The 20,722-nt window shown below is 43.4% G+C and overlaps 2 protein-coding genes across 2 annotated transcripts in view; one reads left to right on the forward strand and one right to left on the reverse strand.

The window, feature by feature from the left end:
* jmjd1ca (jumonji domain containing 1Ca) overlaps positions 1-17,942 on the forward strand; it is a 46,818-nt gene extending 28,876 nt beyond the window's left edge. The window contains 25 exon segments of the mRNA XM_030787434.1: positions 1-69; positions 390-520; positions 1,544-1,672; positions 2,002-2,119; positions 3,113-4,779; positions 6,043-6,200; positions 6,539-7,854; positions 7,909-8,154; positions 8,239-9,123; positions 9,265-9,466; positions 9,668-9,897; positions 10,143-10,295; positions 10,470-10,559; positions 10,919-11,043; positions 11,464-11,596; positions 12,598-12,761; positions 12,911-13,201; positions 13,997-14,165; positions 14,437-14,527; positions 14,729-14,859; positions 15,155-15,277; positions 15,859-16,030; positions 16,172-16,352; positions 16,605-16,736; positions 17,146-17,942. The exon segment at positions 1-69 is cut by the window's left edge and continues 37 nt beyond it. Of these exon segments, the coding sequence (XP_030643294.1) occupies positions 1-69; positions 390-520; positions 1,544-1,672; positions 2,002-2,119; positions 3,113-4,779; positions 6,043-6,200; positions 6,539-7,854; positions 7,909-8,154; positions 8,239-9,123; positions 9,265-9,466; positions 9,668-9,897; positions 10,143-10,295; positions 10,470-10,559; positions 10,919-11,043; positions 11,464-11,596; positions 12,598-12,761; positions 12,911-13,201; positions 13,997-14,165; positions 14,437-14,527; positions 14,729-14,859; positions 15,155-15,277; positions 15,859-16,030; positions 16,172-16,352; positions 16,605-16,736; positions 17,146-17,307 (7,268 nt within the window). The 3' untranslated portion in view covers positions 17,308-17,942.
* Positions 17,943-18,963: 1,021 nt separating this feature from the next.
* nrbf2a (nuclear receptor binding factor 2a) lies at positions 18,964-20,722 on the reverse strand. Its single transcript, XM_030787435.1, has 4 exons — positions 20,639-20,722; positions 20,200-20,284; positions 19,936-19,976; positions 18,964-19,464 (listed from the first exon to the last, which is right to left on the reverse strand). The coding sequence occupies exons 1-4, from the start codon at positions 20,666-20,668 to the stop codon at positions 18,964-18,966; spliced, it is 657 nt and encodes a 218-aa protein (XP_030643295.1). The 5' UTR covers positions 20,669-20,722.

Below are 20,722 nucleotides of genomic sequence, written 5' to 3' on the forward strand. Positions count from 1 at the left end.
ATCCCCTGCTCCGGGAGCAAATTCAAGCCTTCCTCAGACAACAGAAAGCTCAGCACATTCTAATCTATGGTGTGTTGGATAGGCACTAGAGAGTTGTGTGTTGTTTAGGGAGTGTGGGAGTTGGTTGGGATATAGAATTCTTGTTGTGAGATAACTTTGCTGTGTGGGTCAGTTTTGTATTAATGGCTTATGAGTTCTTGTGTTTTTATGTCTTTGGTTTATAGTTCTGAGCTGTCTAGACTGACTGGCATGTCTTGTCATTAAATATCTTTGCTGTATACTTCAGATCTGTCTCACTAGAGTGAGAGTGCTGGTTGTGGATTGCTCTGCTGGTTTATACTGTAAGCATGGACTGAAGGTTCTCCCTGTTAAACATGTTTGTTGTGTAGGTGAGTGCTGTCTGACTGGACTCAAAGTTAAAGTGTACAGGGAGGACTCAGAGATTCAGTGGCTCTCTGGAATCATTACCCATCACAATCAAAACAGTAGAACCCTGACGGTTAAGACCGAGCAGGTGAGGGCCCATGCCTGCCTACACTCGCGCACACACGTGCACACACATACACACACACACACACACACACACACATACACACACACGCACACACACACACACACACACTCTCCCTCTCTCACACACACACAGATACACACACACACATACACTCTTCGCACACACTCTCTCTCTCACGCACACACACACACACACACACACATACACACACACAGACACACACACACACATACACACACACGCACACACACACACACACTCTCCCTCTCTCACACACACACTCTCCCTCTCTCACACACACACATACACTCTTCGCACACACACACACACACACACACACACACACACACACACAAACACATATGCACACAACCATCATCATACATCATGATCAACACTTAAACATTCATAGCTGAAAATCAAAGCCTACTTGAGTTAACACAAACACACAAACATAGACAAAGACATACATGATGCACGCACGCACACACACACACACACACACACACACACACACACACACACACACACACACACACACACACACACGTGCAATATAGTATAGAGATTGATTTTAACTCATTTAGTGGATTGTACATGGTTGTGTGTATTAAGCAGAATAATTAGAATCAATTGATCTGCTTTGATGAGTTATACACAGAATATGTAAATTCATCATCTTTTACTATTCTTGTATGTCAGGTACTAATGTTTCAAACTGTTCACTTTACTGGAGCAGTAAGAATGTAGGGATTTTTCTTCAACTTGGTCTTAGTTAGCCATTTAGAGTGGTTCTACCTGTTTAAAAATACCTCATACTCATAACATCTGTCAAAAGCAAATCTGGTATAAATCGCATGCGGGCCTGACATTCTGTGGTATTTATGCAGTTTAGTGTTCTGTAAGGGGGAGATTTTGAAGGTTACGTCTTTGTGCATATTCTGTACACAAACCATGAAAATAACCTCCAATCCCACCCTCACTGCTCATCACTCTTTCCCTGCCGAAACCTCACTCCCTCTGGGACAGGAGTCTCTGAGTATTGACCCGTCTCTGGTCCAGATCATGTTTGTTGATGATGTCCACTCCTTACTGATGGGAGAACACACGTCAACACGACACAGATCTCGCCCTAAGAACAACAGTAACACCTCTCATGTGAGTGCAGGCGTGTTTGTTTGTGAATGCATGCATGGATGTGAATTTGAATTCATATGTTCCTTTCTTCATTTATTCATGTGTTTGTACTCCACTGCAGCGGCCACTCACTGGCCTTTTCAGTTTAACTTTCTCTCTCTGTTTGTTTACTGATTTTATAAACCACCAACCACAACACGTCGAACAAACCTCACAACTCCTCAACAACTGATCAGATGCAATCTCTCTCTCTCTTTCTCTCTCTCTCTCTCACACACACACACACACGCACGTGCACACACACACACACACACACACTCAAACACACTCATGTCTCTTTTCCTCTTCAGCCTGGCAGTTCAGGGCTGACCTTGCAAAAGCCATCACAAGACTCCAAATGCAGCACAGTAGAGGAAGTTGCAGAAGAGAGGATGATGGAGGAGAGGAATGGTGGTAAAGAGAGAGAAGGTATGGATCAGTAATGCAGTATGACCAGGATAGTCCTGAAAGATTCTAATAACACAGCATAACAGACACAGTGGTCTGCAATCTTAAATATGAATGTATGGCCACAATAATACCTATAGCCATTTTCACTTAATTGTTTTACATTGATTTGCTAATACGCTGTGCTTTTAGATATTTTCACAAATCACCCCAGACAGAAAGAGGAACATGTGTAATAGCCTGACATGAAAGACTAGTAAACAGAATTTTCTTTTTTTGTAAAGAAAAGAGCCCTTGAGAAAAACATTCAGTTAAGTTCACTGCTCTGTTTGGTTAGATTTGTCTTGACAAAGCCATGGTCTAAGAGAAGCAACCTGGTAACCAGTTTTGTGAGTAGAAGTCCTGAACATGACAGCCCTCTGCAGATTTGGCTTTGAGCAAGACATTTAACCCTAAGGTTGCTCCAGAGGTTTGCAACCTTTGACACAGAACAAAATGAAAATTGTCTCTGGATGAGTGTGACAGCTGAATGAATATGTTAATGTGTGTGTGAATGCACATATGAATATGCAGAGCAAGCAAGTACTTCATGGGATCTAAGAGATTAATGACAGATATGTGGATGGAAAATATGTGTGGGTTTGCATGCACACAGCGCCTAATTGTGCCATTCATTTTCTTGCCTCAGAGCGCAGATCATTGCCTCTACAGGCAAACACCCAAGGTGCGCGCACACGCACACACACACACACACACACGCACACACACACACACACGCAAAAAAAAAAAAAACGTAGCCTAAATTTCACAGATAATTAGGCTGATAAGTTTGTTACAGATCAGAGTTGATTTTCAGTCTCGGAGTGAGACTCACAGATTGTGGGATTACTTTAGGGAAGCGCTCTTCGTTTTGACAGAAGCTCTCACTGTGTGGAGGATACTCTGTGTGCTTCTCTTGGTATATCCTCTAATGTGAACTATATCTATCTTTTTCTTTGTTTTTATTGTGTCTAGATCCTCCCAAGAGTAAAAACAATTATAGTGAAAGAAAAAGGAGGAAAGTAGGGGAAGAGGAAGAAGAAAGGGATGAGAAGGAGAGGAAAGGAATTGCTGCAAAGAGACTGAAAGGCACTAAGTTACTTGGTCACTCTGAGAGCAGTGACTCTGAGAATACTGGCTGCCGAATCTTCGAGCCCTCAACAGATGAGGGGTCAAAGGCCGAGGTAAAAAACCACTGTGCTTCAAAACATTTAGGGGAGGTTCTTCCTAGCCCATCAGCTGACAGTGATAAACAGGAAATGCATCCCCCTGATGCCTTGTCGTCTAGTGCTTCATGCAATGGTGTGTCACTGGAGTGCATGATGGATTGTGGCAGAACACGCAGGGAGAGGAGAGATGGAGTCGTCGAGGAGATGGAGGACAGGAATGAGGGGGCTTCACGAGAAGATTCAGAGGCAGTGTCTGCCCTGCTGGCCTCCCAGGAGAGTGAGCAGCTGGTCTCCATGGAAACAACATGTGTGCTATTGCATGCATCATCTCCAGAGTGTGGAGGTGTTGAGGGTGAGCAGGAGACTCCAGTGTGTGACCCAGAGGTCAAAGGTTCAGACTTCAGTGACTCAGAGGTCATTCCAGCCATCAGCCAATCAGAAGCTTCAGCGCAAAAGCAAGAGGAACAGAGTGGAAAGTTGCATTGGTCTCCTAACGTTGCCCCTGATCCAGAGGATACAGGGAAATGTGATAAGCTGAGCATTTCTAATCATGAAGCTGAACTCTCTGCAGATGTGACTCACAAGCCCTGGAGTCGCTCCAGTCCATGTCCTTCACCTGAGGTTGAACCCCAAATTGAAAAGGAACTTTCCAGACTGAAGCAGAACTCTAGCCCTGAAGCAGACAGGAATAAAGAGAATGCTTCACCATCTAAAGCACTTAAGGACACTTCTTACTCTGCCCCCCAAATTACACCCAGCCCAAAAGAGACCAGGCCTCTGACACCAAATCGGACCCCTACCCCAAAAGAATGCCCACTCCAAACCTCAACTCCAGTAAAAACTCCCACCCCAACCCCCAGCCTGACTCCCACTCCAACTGAATCCACCAAGAGCCCTCTGATCATTGACAGGAATGAGCCCTTTACGGTCTACAGAGACCCTGCTCTGGTCAGAGCTGAACCAGAGAGCCACTCAAGCCCTCGCAGTATACCCGCCCCCCTTACCAAACAGCTCCTAAACACCTCATCTACTTCCCCTAACACCTCAAATCTCACTTCAGCTGTTTCTCACCCCAAGCTTATTAGCCCCTCAAATCACCCCACACACCCATCCCCTATCCCCCTTCCATCACAGCCTCCTATCTGCTCTCTCACTGCCCCTCCGCATCCCTCCATCCCTCATCCACATCTTTTGCCCTCACTCCTGCCTGCTCTTCCCCCCTCTGCCAGTCTTCTAGCTGGGCATCCTCGACTGGGTCCCTTGGGTCTCCCTCACCATCCTTTGGCCCTCCAACCTGGTGCCTCTTTATTGGCACAGGCTCCTGGCAGTGCTCCTCTAGCTCCTTTGGGACTCTACCCTCTCTTGTGGCCTCCATTTACTAATGGAGCCCACCCCTACACTGGACTTGGTCTGCAGGCATCCAAATGGACACACTCAGAGAGCTCAAGCATCTCTGAGGCCAGCATGAGGAGGGTAGGGCTTCGATTAAGTTTTCTTTTCTTTTCTTTTCTTTTCTTTTCTTTTCTTTGTATTTCTCAAGGTAACTGCATTCTTACTTTGTATTAAAGTACTTTTTATGCACATAGTTGCAATAATCTAAAAAGCTATGATGTTAACAGTTTTGGCCTTACTGTTGACGAGGAATTGTATTTTGTTGGATGGTAATATTCTGATGGATATCGGTGGATATTACTGCTGGTGGCTAGGATACCATTTAATAAGACTCATTTGGATCAGATTTGGATGTTACCGATGCTCTTTATACTGTTAGGTCTGAAAATTTTCTCTGGTTTTGATCATAGTTGGTTGTTATGGTTTGGGTTTAGGTTTTATGATTGAGAGTTTGTATTGTGGTTGAATGTGGGTTTTGGTATCACGGTTGAGAGGGGCCATTCTGATTGGTTTTGACCATTATCATGAGTGATCTATTTGTGGCACCACATTAAGACAAGTACACTCACTCTCACTCACTCATTATCTAAGCCGCTTATCCTGATTAGGGTCGCGGGAGGTGCTGGAGCCTATCCCAGCACTCATAGGGTGAAAGGCAGGGAAACACCCTGGACAAGTCGCCAGTCCATCACAGAAGACAAGTACAGTGGATCTTTTTTGGTCAAATTTGACATTAATTAGATATAAATATTAGATTTTCTATATTAGATACACAAAATGAACATTAATGTTTTTTGAACAAGGACTTTGGATGCATTTCAATTAATGAACTTTTATTGATTAATTATGCATCATAATTATGAAGACTAGTTTAGCATTTGAGACGTCGTTTAATAGCAATGTTTGGTATGACCACTGAGCAGTGCATAGGGAAAAGACAGCATGACAAAGAGAAAGAGTGAGAGGGAGAGAGAGAAAGAGAGAGAGTGAGAGAGGAATAAGCTGAATCAGAAGCCTCTAGCTGACAAAGTATTCCAGTGTGTGTTTTTATCTGCGTGTTTTGGTGGAGACACTTAAGTCATTTGTGACCTACTGAGTTTCCCTTGAGTTTGTGTTTAAAGGTTTTTTTTGTGTGTGTATGTGTGTGTGTATGTTTGCGTGTGCATGTGTGCGTCTGTGAGGGGGGGCATATGTTCTTGTTGAATTTTGTTGACATAAGTATGTGTAAATATGTCTTTTGAGGATAGAATATCACTCTGTGAATGCTTTTTTCCTTTTGAATATGAATGTATGTACTTTGGACGTGTATGTGTGTTTACATACTGTGAATGTGATATTTCACAGAGGTCACCAAGCCCTTGGCTTCCTCAGCCCACCCCTGTAACCTGTGCTGAAGGTCAAGGGTTAAGGTCCCACCTGCCTGTGCGACCTGCCAGTGCTGACCCCGAGAGAACTGCCAAAGGCACACCTCACGCCTCTGTCCCCTGCTCCAAAACCACAGAGTGAGTCCTGAGTCCTGACTCTTAAAGCTTACAGCATGAACTAAGGATTGTTTAATATGCTGATAGTGGTACTGGCAACTTCATGTTTAGGAAGAATTACATGAACAAAATGCATCTACATATATGACCCAAGAATTTACGCCTAATGCATCTTAAATGGAGCTAGATGGAAAATGGACATTTTAAGCCAATTTGTTGTGTTCTAGACTGTGTTGCTTTAGTATTGTATAGTATTGTATTATGAATTATTGTATTGTATAGTGTAGTACTGCATGATGCCTAGAATAAGAGGTTTTCCACTGCTGAGCTCAGAGGTGCTTTTTTTCAATCTTCTCCAGAGAGTTGGAGAGGAGAGTCCTTTCAGACACGACCCAAAGCTCAATCCCTTCACCCTACAAATCAGAGCAAGAGCGAGTCAGAGATTCTGTGGGAAAAAACAACCACACACAACGGCCACTCATTCCTGATCTGGCCTCCGGCCGCTCCAAAACCACCCAGGCCATTTTAGACTTGACAGGTGACAGATCCAGCCGCTACCAGGAGGAAAACCGGCGCATTCTCCAAGAGAGCATAGAGGTTGCTCCGTTCACAGCTAAACTTGGCCTGGACCCCCAGTATTCCAGAACTCCCTCAGCCTCTCTACCGCCTAAGGATAGAGAAAGAGAGAGAGAAAGAGGGAGAGAAAGAGAGAGGGAGAGGGATCTTCATGCTCCTGGGCAAGCAGTGCTGCCTCGGTCTCAGTCCGCACACTCCAGCAACTACTATACCACCTTGTCTAACAGTGTGGAGAACGAGCCGCTTCCACGCAGATTCCCCCCAAGTAAAGAACTGTATGAGAGGCTCAGCAGCAGTAACAGTGCTGGATCTGTCTCAGCTAGACCACCACCTTTAGTGAAGCGCCACCCTGAGAAAGAGGAAGGTCTACCAGGCAAAATCAGCAGACAGCTTGCCCTTCAAGCTACTTCTGTGGAGCCACGAGACTTCAACATTACAGAGAGGAAAGGTTCTTCATCCTCACTTATCTCTTCCTCCTCCTCTTCTCGAGGTATGCCTTCCCTCCACAGAGCACCCATCTTCCACCCTCCAGCGCTGCCCATCCAAGGACCAAAAGAGGTGGGACATGGTAGGTTATCCCCACCCACTCTTACACCCGTTCAACCAATGGGCTCGCCTGGAAAAGCTCAGAGTCAGCAGAGACCACCTACTCTGCTGCCAGAGCTCAGGCATGCCATTGCGGCTGGTAAGAGGGTGGTTCCAGAGCCAACGACCATGACAACACAAGCCTATGATGCACAAAGACATGACACAGAGAGAGGCGGAGCCGTGTACCATCAGGACAAAGTGATTGGGTGGCACACAGCCAATGGGGCTATTGCGAGACCTCAGTCTGCCACAGCTTCTGTAATCGTACGACCAACTAGCTATACGCACACACTCAACAATTATCCACACAACAACAGGACTCTTTCAGTTTCCCATTCAGATCATGGGAGAACTTTTGAAAATGTTTCAACTTTGCACTCTAAGGAAGCATGTGTGCCATATAAAAAAGGGGTTTTATGGACACCATTGGACACAGTCCAGCCCCTCAACATGACCACCACAAAGTCTGACCACAGCACACCTGTAACTATGACAACAACACACACACTGTGTCGTGCTACTGAATGTGCAGCATATTCATTGCCAACTGTGCCAACAGTTGGAGTTGGGGTCCATTACCCAACTCACTCCAAATCTGATCTGGTGGCTGAGCAACACACAGAGGAAGGTGGAGCCACGAGGCTAAGGACAGACCTCTCTGCCACCACCTGTCATTCATCCAGAGACTTGCCCAATCTGAAGAAACAAAGGGCGGGACTTGGTGCAACCAAATCCAGACTCCACACTCATACCATCCATGGGTTACACACTACACACACAACACATATAGCAAACACTACACAGTCTAAAAGTGGCACACACACCCAAAACAGTAGATATGGCACTACTATACATAACACACGTAGTGTTTACCCTGAATTTATTTCTTACACAGAGAAACATTCAGGATGCCATGCCATCCCTCCTAAATGTCCCAGACTAGGACCTGTCTCTCAGGAGGCCACAGACCCTACACCAACCAAACCCGTTTCCCTTTCCAAGACACAGCTGCTACCTCCAGCACAAACCAGCCAACCAGCCCTGTCTGGCCAGGGAAACTACCACAAGCTGAAAAAGGCCTGGCTAACCCGCCATTCTGAGCAGGACAGAGGAAGTGGCACCTCCCAGACAACAGGGGGAGTTAACACAGAAACTACTCTCAGTTCAACAACCACTGGCTCCCAAGCAACCAAACAAGAGGTGAATGGGTTTGAGGAGAGCTGGTCTAGCCAGGAGGCCCAAACCTGTCTTGACAAGAAGAACACTAAAACAGCCAGGAAATCTAACTCTGAGGACAGGAAGTCCATCCAAGAAGAAAAGAAGTCCCGTAAGGATGACAGCAGATCTAATTTGGAAGAAAAGAAAGCCGATTTGCCAGACAAGAAAAGCAACCATGAGGACAAGAAGTGTCTCTTAGAGGACAGAGAGTCTACTAATGACAAGAAAGACACCTCCGAGGACAGGAAGCCCAACTCAGTGGACAGTAGTCAGAAGGAGGAGGTTAGGGGGAAAAAGCGAGCATTTGAGTCAAGCTCAGAGAGTGAGAGTGGCGGTGGCTCAGGAAATGAAAGTGAGAACTGTGAAGCTGAGGAGCGAAACAAACGACAGAGTAAGACCTCCCTCAAAAAGAAGCAGAGTGACCTGCATAAAAAGGGGGAAGAGAATGAAAGAGAAGAAGAGCAGGAGGACGAGGAGGAGGGGGAGGAGGAGGAGGACGGGAAAGTCAATGGGACTTTCCAGAATGTCAAGGAGAAGGCTCGACTGAGGCTGTCCAGCAGCAGTGAGTTTCACTGTTTCTTTTGACAATAAAAAGTAAATGCCATAAAGCTGAAAGGAAGTGTAAGATTCTCTGCAAACTTTTGTCTTAGAATGAACAGATGGAATAGAATAACGGAATTTTGGCATTGTCATTTTTCTTCAGATGGAATCCCTCGCTCCGTGTTGAAAGACTGGCGGAAGGTACGTAAACTGAAGCAGAGTGGTGAGGCCTTCCTGCAGGATGACTCTTGCGCTGAAATCGGCCCAAATGTGCAGAAGTGCAGGGAGTGCCGTCTTGACCGCACACGCAAAGCCCAGGAGCCTGCCATCTCACCTGTCTTTTGCCGATTCTACTATTTTCGCCGGCAAGTTCCAGACAGTCATCTCATTTAGCCTTTCAGATTTTATAGTTGTTTTTTTTTTAAACTTCACAGATTGTCATTCAGTTGTAAATAGGATGAGCTGAGTTCAGTTTAATTCTTCAGCAGTTTAGGCAAAAGATTGTGAAGTAAATATGCAAACAGTGAAAGGTCAATAATTGGTGTTTTCCCACTGTCCCGCTGCAGTTTGTCGTACAGTAAGAACGGAGTTGTGCGTGTGGATGGATTCTCTGTGCTTGAGCAGACAGATGAAGAGGCGGTGCGGGTGTGGATGCCTGGATATGAGGATGAAGATGAAGGGAAGAGTAAAGAGATGGATCTGGACACGGCCAAATACGTCCTCACGCTCATCGGAGACAAGTTCTGTCAGCTTGTAAAGACAGAGAACACTGCTGTCACCTGGATCAGGAAAGATAGTGAGTAGTGTGTGTGTGTGTGTGTTTGTGTTTGTGTCTCTGCATTTCCCTTCATTGTAAAACAAGTGAAATACATCATTTTGTGAACAAAGTGTTTCTACACTTTTATCTCATCTGATCTCATCTGCCCTGCTTTCTCTCTTTTTTGTGTCTTCCTCACCTCTCCATCTCTCCCCACCTATCTCTCCCTCCCTCTCTCTTTCCCTCTCTGGTCTTCTCTTTCTCTCCTTTTTTGCTCTGTGCAGCTCAGGTGATGTGGAAGCGTGCAGTGAGGGGGGTGAGGGAAATGTGTGATGCGTGTGAAGCAACTCTCTTCAACATGCACTGGGCGTGTCATAAATGTGGCTTTGTGGTTTGTATGGACTGTTACAAAGCCAGGGAGAGGAAGAGTGCCAAAGGTTAGTCAAATTAAACTAACATAGCTCTTACATGTAGACAGTCGGCCATGTATGTGTCTCGCAGATCCTTTTTCCTGTGCTCTCAGGTAACATTAAATGTGTGTGAGTGTGTGTCTGAGTGCCTTTGTTTTCATGTCATTTCTCCTTTTGCTGTCTGTTGGGTTTTTTTTTTAGATAAGGAGCTCTATGCCTGGGTGAGGTGTGTGAAAAACCAGCCGCATGACCTGAAGAACTTGATGCCTACTCAAATAGTACCTGAAACAGGTAGGCTTAGGTATTTGTATGAGCTTGTTGTCTCTCTCTCTCTCTCTCTCTCTCTCTCTCTCTCTCTCTCTCTCTCTTTCTCTCTCTTTCTGCCCCCCCCCCCCCCCGTCTCTCCCCCCCTCTCCTTCTCTCTCTCTCTCTTTCTGTGTATGTGTGTGTGTGTGTGTATTCGTGTGTACATTTTTTTGTGTTTGTGCTTGTGTGTGTCAAAAGACCAATTACATTCAAATGAGTTAAATTACCTTTAATTGAGCTCCTCTACTTAGTACTCCCCTCATGTTCCCTTGCTCCCTGTCTCACAGTACATTTCTGATGAATGAATTGGAACTGACATTTATGCTTTGCCATTTCCCCGCCAGTATTGGCAGAACTGCAGGGTTCCATGCACACCCTGCGAAACAAGTTCAACATCCTGTCTCACTGCCTCTGTGCTGAGAGAAACACCCACAGTACCAGGACTGCCACAACAAATGGACTCTCGCAGGTATCCCAGCACCAAGTAAATCAGTCGTTCAGTTAGTGGGTCACTTGGTCAGTGAGTCAGTCAGTTGGTTGGTCTGTTAGTCGGTCAGTCTATGCATCTGTATTCTTACACATTTCCATTTGTATATGAACATGTCAGTGCAGCAACTCTGATGGGTTTTTGAATATATTTACCTTAGTTAATTCAGTTCATAAATATATGAAGCAACTGAGTAAAGTTCCAAACCGAATAAACTGCTTCATATATTTATAGCCTTTGTCAACCTTATGCTGTCTGTGTGTTATGTAATAGTCCATTTTTGCCATACTATTTTAGAAGGAGCTCCCCTGAGAGAGGCCAGCTTTTGAAAATTTCACATGCTTACAGAGGGTTCCAGGTTGGTGATTTTTATTCATAGCTTTGTTTGTTTTGATGTCCCAGGTCTTGGAGCAAGAGGCAGAAGGCCAGCAGAGCTCACCACAGGGCCCAGACGTGGATGAGTCTAACACTAAAGTTAAAGGAACCCACTACTCCACCCAGCTCTCCCAGCACAGGACTCACCCACAGAAGAAAGGTAATGAAGCAATGTAGACACAGTTTGGCATTCATAAGACATATCCACTAGGGGTTTGCGATATTCACAAAAAATAATATCTCGATATTTTCTGGGATTTTGTCGATAATGATATGTAAGATGATATTTTGCATCCTTTAAAAATGTGTTTGTAAAAATCTTATATTGTAATAGCTCACTCTTGTTAATAGGATATTTATTGTTGCTTACTAATGATATTAATGGAAATAACATATTTAAGGAAAACAGGTCTTATTTATTTACTTAAAACTGAAGCATTCAAATAAAAACAATACAAAAACATTAATTAGTGCAAGTATTAATGAAATCAAACAGTTTGCAGATGGTGAAACAAGTTAGTTGTGGAGTGTCTTTAATGGCAACCGATGTCCGACATAGTTTGCAGATTGCCGTCCTTTGACTCAATAAATGGCAATCTGCAAACTATGTGGTTTCAAAAGTTTTGAGCAACATCCGTCTTTTCAAAGTCAAACCACCTCCATGCAAGTGAGGATGATCCACGTCTAGCAATTAAATCTAACGATGTAGATTGTGAGGCTGGTGGTGTCTGTATTTTGTCTGCTGGTGCTGTTTGTTCACTCATTTTTCACTTCAGTCATGCATTTTTAGGCAGCTACACTAGCTTAATTTGTGGTGCAGTGACCATGTACGCCTGTACCAGCACGCTGCATGCTCTTTCAATGGGCACGCGTAGTAGTCTGTCCTGCTAGGCTGCATGACGCAGTGAATGCGTGGACTCTCAAGGCCTGTTTTTGATTGGTTTTGAAAAGTGAGTGACATACTCGATAATGTCAGCTCACACATCGTTAAAACAACAATTAGGATATTATTGTAGATGATACATATCCCTAATATCCACACTTGTTGAATTCCAAGAGACTGAGAGTGTTGTCCACTTGGTATGAAAACGTTAGAGTAGTTTGTGTGTTGTATGTGTAGTCACTAATTAGTGTAATTCTGGTTACTCCTCTGCCTTGCAGTGAAGTCAGAAGTTGACAATGTGGAGAGTCTGAACAGGAAATCCAGCAGTCCAGAACAAGGCTCGACCCTGCGTGACCTTTTGACCTCAACAGCCGGTAAACTACGTCTCGTGTCAAGAGATGCAGGGATGGCATTTGCACCAGTTTACAACTCCACAGAGCAGGTCAGACATTCATACACATGCACACACACAAACACACACACATTCATAGACTTCTACGGGTTTACCTCTCCATTGGTAGCTAATATATGATTATAATGTGGACTAAGTAACTTGGAGATTTTTACATTTAACTCTTCCTCAATCATCAGACAAGCCAAACCACACGCATGCCTAACATTCTGGATGACATCATTGCCTCCGTTGTGGAAAACAAGATTCCCGCTTCCAAAATGGCCAAACTGGAACTTAACCAGGATATGAAATCAGACGAGGAAGCAAAGGCAGGCCTGGAAGTGGGAAAGTCAGGAGAAAGTCCATTGGATGACCCTAATACCAGTGCACCTCATGATTGGCTGGGAAGCTACCGGCTACTCTGGCTCAAAGATTACCGTCACCTAGGCAACCAGAGACTGTTCAGTGAGAACTGGACACAAGAGCAGGTTTGTGTCTCGTACTCCTCCTCTCTCCTAGACACTCACTGGTTTAGAAACAGTTAAGTGAGACAATGAATCAGTTTTGAAGGTTGGGGAGAGTTAGGGCGTGGGAGGTTCAAGAAAGAAAGTGTGTGTGTGTGTGTGTGTGTGTGTGTGTGAGAGAGAGAGCGAGAGCGAGAGCGAAAGAGAGAGAGAGAGACCACCCAAGCAGAGGAAGTCAGACAAAGCTTCAGACTTGACAGAGACACATGCACATATGCACACGTGCACACACATACTTCTTTGTGTCTGGCAAACTTGTGTAACCGAACTGCACATGTCGAGGTAGGTTGAATTATACGAGTATTTCTCATTTTCTCTCTCTCTCTCTCTCTCCCTCCCTCCATTTTTTATTTGTCCTTTGTAGTGAAGCTTAGCTTGTATCTAGTCCATAATTTATTCTCACTCTCTTGGGCTGATCTCACTGTACACTCACTCAGGTCAACATCTGTTTTAAGAGAGCAGGGAAGGTGAGACAGAGAAAAAGAAGAGGGGAGTGCAGAGGAGATAGGAGAGACAGAAAAGAACAGAGAAGGCTGAGGGAGCATTTCATTGTTGAATGAAATATTTTATATTGGCACAGAACAGAATCATTTTTCCTTAAGACATGTCTGAATAGACCTGTGTGAGTAGAACATAAACAGAATTATTTGTGTGATATATTTGGTTAAAGACAGTCATTTGTGTAGTATGTGTGGTTAAAGGGAATCATTATCATGGGATATTATTGAAATGAGTATTCTTTTGTCATGTCTCTTGTAGCCAGTACTGGTCTCAGGGTTTCAGAAGGGCTTGACCCCCAGTTTATGGAGGCCTGAAGCTTTCAGTCGGGAATTCTCTGGTCTCCATAGCGATCTTTACAACTGCAGAGACGGGAGCATTACAAACACGCGGGTCAAAGAATTTTGGGATGGCTTTGAGGACGTGACAAGTAAGTGATATGTACATGTTTGAATGATTGAGAGATTATCTTTTTCATGACCTTATACCTTTTACATTAACAGCACCTTAACTGAGTCTGACTGCGGTTCTCCTTCTGTTGATACACACTCATAGCTACAGTCAGATAGGGAGGAGACAAAGTTCTAATTTATGCCAGCAGCGTGATGTAATCTGAATTTATGTGTGTGTGTGTGTGTGTGTGTGTGTGTGTGTGTGTGTGTGTGTGTGTGTGTGTGTGTGTGTGTGCGTGTGGTTGTCAGAGAGGGCTAAATCTGCCAGGGGAGACCCTGCGGTTTACAGACTAAAGGACTGGCCTTCTGGAGATGAATTTATGGCCCTTATGCCTTCCAGGTAGGGCTCCATTCCACACACAGCGTACTCTGTAATTTATCTGTATTTACAAAGCAGCTCCACCTATTCATCTTTAGCTTCACTTGTGTTGACATACACATCCACATGTCTGATGGTGTCATGGTGTTTTCATAGCTTTGATGAAGCACTAGTATCCCTTTTGTCACATGTTTGGTGATGTAATGACTTTCCCTGTGTCAGGTATGATGACATAATGAGGTGTCTGCCTGTACCAGAGTACTGTGATCCAGAGGGTCGTCTCAACCTGGCCTCCCGTCTGCCGTCCTTCTTCATCCGGCCTGACCTGGGGCCTCGTCTCTGCTGCGCTCACGGTGCCCAAGGCTCAGATCTCTCACCTCACAAAGCCCTCAGCTAAATGATGCTCATGCCAATGTATAGATACAACAGCAAATCATAGGCTAAAATGTACAAATCTAACAGAAATATAGCTATGAGAGCAAACCTAAATATGGCTATGAGAGCAAAACCAAAATGTCAGGTGTATTGCTTAAACAAAGAAATTTTTGAAAAGACATGAGCAAAAACAAATAATACTTTTTTATTTTAAGTTTGGTTTATGCTGGAAAATAAATCCTGTGTTTGTGTTTTGTCCCTTTGTGTATTCAGGTGTAACTGCATGTCCAGAACAGGACTTTGGAACAGCCAATCTACATGTTGAAATCTCAGACACTGTCAGTATCCTTGTGTATGTGGGCATAGCCAAAGGAAACGGAGCCCTATCCAAGACAGGTTAGAAAGACTGACACCAGTCATAAGTGAATTGTGTCTCATGGTTTTGACTAATTAATATCATTCTTTTACCATCTTAATGAGAAAAACGTTTCCATAATTGCTAGAGGATCTAATGTCACTCAGGGATGTTATGTTATGTGATGAAATCATCACAGTTAGGGGCATTTGTTCACATTTATTAGATTAATATTTGGCCTGCATGACCAAAATATATATATATATTGATATATATATATATTGGGGATAATGTGTTATTAAGCTATTATTATGTTTTCTGTTTTACAGTAAAGGGAGAAAACAATTCCTCTTGAAGTTTAGGTCAATTAGTAAAATCCACAGATATCCTCAGAGCTATTGCTTCCCTCTGATGTTTGTTTTTAAATGCCACACAGAATACTAGCATGGCTTAGAAGTCACATATTTGTTTGACAGTGCCTGGATGTACACCAAAAATTGAGAGTAAAGCGTACTTCTGTAGAATTCCAATAAAAAAGTATATGTGGGCATTCCTCAAACCTCATTGTTGCCACACCTTATGTTAGTGTGTGTGTGAATGTGTGTGTGTGTGTGTGTCTCAGGTGTGTTGAAGCTCCTGGAGAAAGAAGCTCTTGATGAGAGTGTGAAAAAGCGGTTGCGAGACCCCAGTGAAACTCCAGGTGCTCTGTGGCACATTTTCCAGAGTAAAGACTTCCACAAAATCCAAGAGTTCCTCCACACAGTAAGTTAGAATTCAGCTAAATCACAGCATCCGTTCATATATATTCTCAAAGTATATTTCAGCCATGTAAATGTAACATTAATCATCACACATATCATCGCATCACCTGTGTGTGTGTGTGTGTGTGTGTGTGTGTGTGTGTGTGTGTGTGTGCAGGTCTCTGCTGAACGCAGTGAGGTTGATGAGGAGTCAGACTCGGAGTGGGACAGAGATGCAGATCCTCTGCGTGAGGGCGGCTGGTATCTGAGTCCCACACTCAGACAGAGGCTGCAGCAGGAGCTGGGCGTGGAGAGCCGTACACTCGTTCAGTTTCACGGAGATGCTGTCATCATCCCTGCTGGAGCCCTGCACCAGGTCTCTCGCAAACACACTCACACAAATACACACACACACACACACACACACACACACACACACACACACACACACCCCATTTATGTGCTCTCTCTCCTTTTCCATGTTTATTTCATTCATTCTTTCAGCATTATTCTGGAAGTTGTATGTTCACTAGGTTTAGTAAATGTTACTGTAATGTAATCATAATAATTATACATAATGAATTATTGAAATATTATTGTTAATGTTTTGTTGGTCTAATATTTACAGGTGCTGAACCTGCACAGCTGTATTCAGGTGAATTTGGATTTTGTGTCCCCTGAACATGCTCACAATTCCTACTACCTGACACAAGAGCTTCGGTCCCTCAAAGACCAAGTCAACTACGAGGACAAACTTCAGGTTTACACGCTCTCTATCTCTCTCTCTCTCTACCTATCTCTCTCTTTCTCTGTCTCTCTCTCTCTCTTGCCCTTTCACTTTCCATTTCTCTTTAATGCAAAAGATAATATACAGGTAGACATTTTTACGTAGATATTTTCATTCAAGGGAAGACCAGTGACCTACTGATCAAGTATTCAAACAGTTTATTCATTTTGACAAAAGCTTACTTTCAGAGAAGTTTTTGACAGTTGAGACTATAGAAAGCTGCATCCACATAAACTACATAAAATTAGCATTCACATATGCATTTGTGAGTGCAGCTAATATTTATTAAGCAGAAACAATTAATAATAAATGAATTTGTGCATGGATCCAGATGTTATAGCGTAGAAATCACAACTCTGTGCTTGCCTCTCAATTTCTACAGGTGAAAAACATCTTCTATCACTCAGTGAAAGATGCTGTCGCTATACTTATGAGGTGCTCCGAGGAGATAAAGCAAGAAGAGCAGGAGGACAAGGAAGAGGAGGGTGGCAGATCTTTACATTCAGACTCTCCTCCTCCGAAGCTACCCCAAGGAGCATTCTAAATGCAGAAGACGTTGTGAGATTCTGTAGGGAGCAAACTCTCCTCCAGAGAGCCAAAGCTTAAGCTGATACCAATGAAACTGAATTCTCATTTGGCTCCTGTGGAAGGTTCCCTTGCTTCCTTTTCACGATGTCACTGTTTTCTCCTTAACTTAATGCTTCTAATCTCTACCTCCCTCCTTTAGCCTGCTGCTAAGAGGAGGTGAAATGAGGACCCGAGACAGAGACAAGCAAAAGAAGGCAGGAGTTGGAACTATCTCTATACGAGCCAAAACTTTGTTCACGAGCTCGAAGACAGCTGCTAAGCCCAGCCATTCTCCACATTGCTTTCACATGCTGCGAGCACTTCAATGTCAAAAAAGAGCAAAGAAAATATTCACTTTTTGGATAACAGAGGTTCCAGAAATTCTTGAATGTTAGTGATAGCTGTTTTCTATTGGCCATACTGCCAGCTGGATTTGCGAAAATTAGAGGAAGCAGCTTGGCCAAGACAACCCAAACAGCATTCCCTGAAAAACATCAACTGCCACACTGTTATCCATTTTGTTTGTTGTGTTGAAAGGCAATATTAAGTTATTAACAGTCAGGCAGCCATTCACTGTGCAAAGGGGAATATAATTCAAGGAATTGCAGTTTATTGCGTGTTTGTTTTTAAAAAACAAAAATCTTGTGATAAATGTGAGGTATTATAATGTGTAAATATCTAAAAAAAAAAATGTATGTATAATATATTCATTATGATTTTTCTATAACATGGTGTGCTTTATTGGCTGTAAGTGTTGTTTGCTACTGTATGTACATTGAAGTTCAAAAGATGTTTTACATTTTCCATTAAAAATGGATTAAGCGAACTCCCATGGCTTTTATGTATCTGTTAAATGACTGTTGTGTCCATCAGTCAAATGAGGCTTTAGGAGAATCATTTTATTCTTAAATAGTAATTTCAGTCAAGTCTTGAAAACAAATCAGGCAGAGTGTCATTTCCAAAGGTCTCATTGACTCATGATGAAATATTTGAACAATCCTGCAGCTAATTATCATTGGTCAGATGTTACCATCATAAGTAGATTACTACATCATTGATTTAACAAGAGCATTAGAATATTTTTGTTCTGAATGAAATATTGTTAAAAAAAAAAAAAAATGATGACTGTGAATTAGTCAGGCAGCTTTAATTCAGTACATATGATAAATGAATATCCTCTGTGAGGAAATGCACAAAATCCCTTATTTGTCTGCGCTTCAAGATTTGCAGTAAATAAGGCAGGTATGCCACCTTCTGGATGGTTTCAGTAGTGCATATTGGTCTTCTTTGACCACTACATGTGAAGAATCACTGACGTTGTGTTGGGCCGTAAGCTACTGCAGTTCAGCCCATTCATTCAATCTGATCTGAAACTAATTGCAATAAATATGTCTTCATGTTTTCATTTTTTCATTTACCTTACACAGGCCTGTGTCCCAAACTGCTTAAAATCAGTAACATGTTGAACTTCACTGCTCTGTCATTTGGTACGACTGAAAAGACTTTTTGAATTTCTCATTTCCAAACAAATGAACATTTTGAGCCTTTTACATACTGTTTTACGTGTTTTAAATAGCCCAGGTTTTGCCCACACTGCATGTCAGAAACACATTTTAGGTCACACTGATATTCTCTATTCTCTATCCCATAGCTCCTGGATCTCAACCTGGAGCTCTGGGGGCAGGTGGAGCAGCGGTAGTGGTGGCACTGAGAGGTTCTGAACGGGCTCAGTCTCCTGTGGCAGAAGGGTCAAGTGTGGGCTCTGCTGATCCACATAGGGCTCTCTCCTCAGATGCGCATTTTCCAGCTTTAGCCGCACGTTTTCTGCCAAGAGATGTTCGTTCTCCACTAGCAGAAGAACAACAAGCTTTCTCAGGTCAGCAATGGCGGTGCTCTGTTCTTCCAGGCGAGTTTTGTCGTCTTTCACCGCCTTGGAGCCCATGGGAGGCCTAACGGGAGGTGAAGCAGGAGGATGAGATATGGTTTTAGGAGGGGGGGTTGGTGGCAGTGAAGTGGCAGGCTTCAGAGGGTTGACCACAGGCTTTCCTGAGAGTCTAGCCCGCCTTAGGCTCTCCTGGATCTGCCTCTGCTGCTGAACATGCCTGACTCTCTGAAGCTCCAGTGACAACTGAACCTGCATAAACATGCAATGACATGATCACCTCAGCCTGTGTCAGTGCATCACCGACAGACGGACACACACACACACACACATACATACATACATACATACACACATACAAACTTACATGTATTCATAAATACAAACTGCTTTGATGGTTACAGACCAGTATTACAATGCTGTGTGTTCTTACACTCACTGACCCGATTGCCACAATATGCTGATATGTTTTAATGTTTGCTACATTGCATCTTACATTTTATTATAAGTACTGAAAGCATGAAAAGCGCAGTTCAAAAATAAATTATATGCTTCTACCAATTTATAAGTATTTCAGAAAAACTGAACTAAAATGAAAATCATTGTAAGCATAATTTTTAAATGAATGAGCTGCAAACACTGCAATGGAATGGAGTCACACCTGTTCATCATGGACAGAGCTTTTAATATTTTGAGTTATGATCTTCAAACATGTTGTCATACCTGTTCACACTGTGTTATCTGTAAAGCTTTCCACAGAAGATCTGGTGGCAGGCAGAGAGAGGTCACAGTCCCATTGCATATACATTCCATTATATTCTCACCTCAACTGATACACTCGTAATAAATGTATAAATGTTTGAGGGCAATTACACCCATTTTTCATTATATTCCACTCCAAATCAATGGTGTTATTAGGTTTCTATATGAGAGAGAGAGAAAGAGAAAGAGAGAGAGAGAGAGAGAGAGAGAGAGAGAAACGGGTACCTGCTGCCTCTCCATGGCACGCCATTGCTTCCTCGTATTTCTCTTGCGCCAGTAACCGATCAGCCTTCCTGCCGCACTGGTGAGCCTGACATCGAGAAGTTATGAAACTGGTGTCAGCGCCTGACGCTTTATTTAGTTATGACAGGTGATTAAATCATTACACTATGGCTACCCATTTGCCAAGGTCTCAAACATTAGTCGTGCAGTCTACGTATGATGAAAGGTTAAGTACGTCAGTAAACACGACCCAACATGTGGAAAGTTCCATATAAAGATCTAATTGTAAGTAACATACCATAATTAAATCAACAGTACACCGAGACAGATGTTTAGTTGGCTACCTACGCTGCACTACAAGCCCTGTAAGATTTGTGAGCTGCCCAATGTTGTTTGTCAACAGAAAATTCTCTTGAGGAATCAAGGTGACCGACAAACTTACACGATTCAGAGGGCCGTCCATCACCTCCATTTCAACATAAGAAACCAAAACGACGTGGTAAATCTAGCAGTTCTCGATGACTCT

Source organism: Chanos chanos, chromosome 10 (assembly GCF_902362185.1).
Source record: "Chanos chanos chromosome 10, fChaCha1.1, whole genome shotgun sequence".
In the NCBI taxonomy this organism is placed as follows: domain Eukaryota; kingdom Metazoa; phylum Chordata; class Actinopteri; order Gonorynchiformes; family Chanidae; genus Chanos; species Chanos chanos.

Coding starts and splice junctions, on each gene's coding strand:
- nrbf2a (XM_030787435.1), bottom strand. CDS start 20,668: ATGGAGGTGATGGACGGCCCTCTGAATCGT. Junction 20,285..20,638: donor TGGACGGCCCTCTGAATCGT/GTAAGTTTGTCG, acceptor TCTCGATGTCAG/GCTCACCAGTGCGGCAGGAA. Junction 19,465..19,935: donor AGATAACACAGTGTGAACAG/GTATGACAACAT, acceptor ATGTTTATGCAG/GTTCAGTTGTCACTGGAGCT.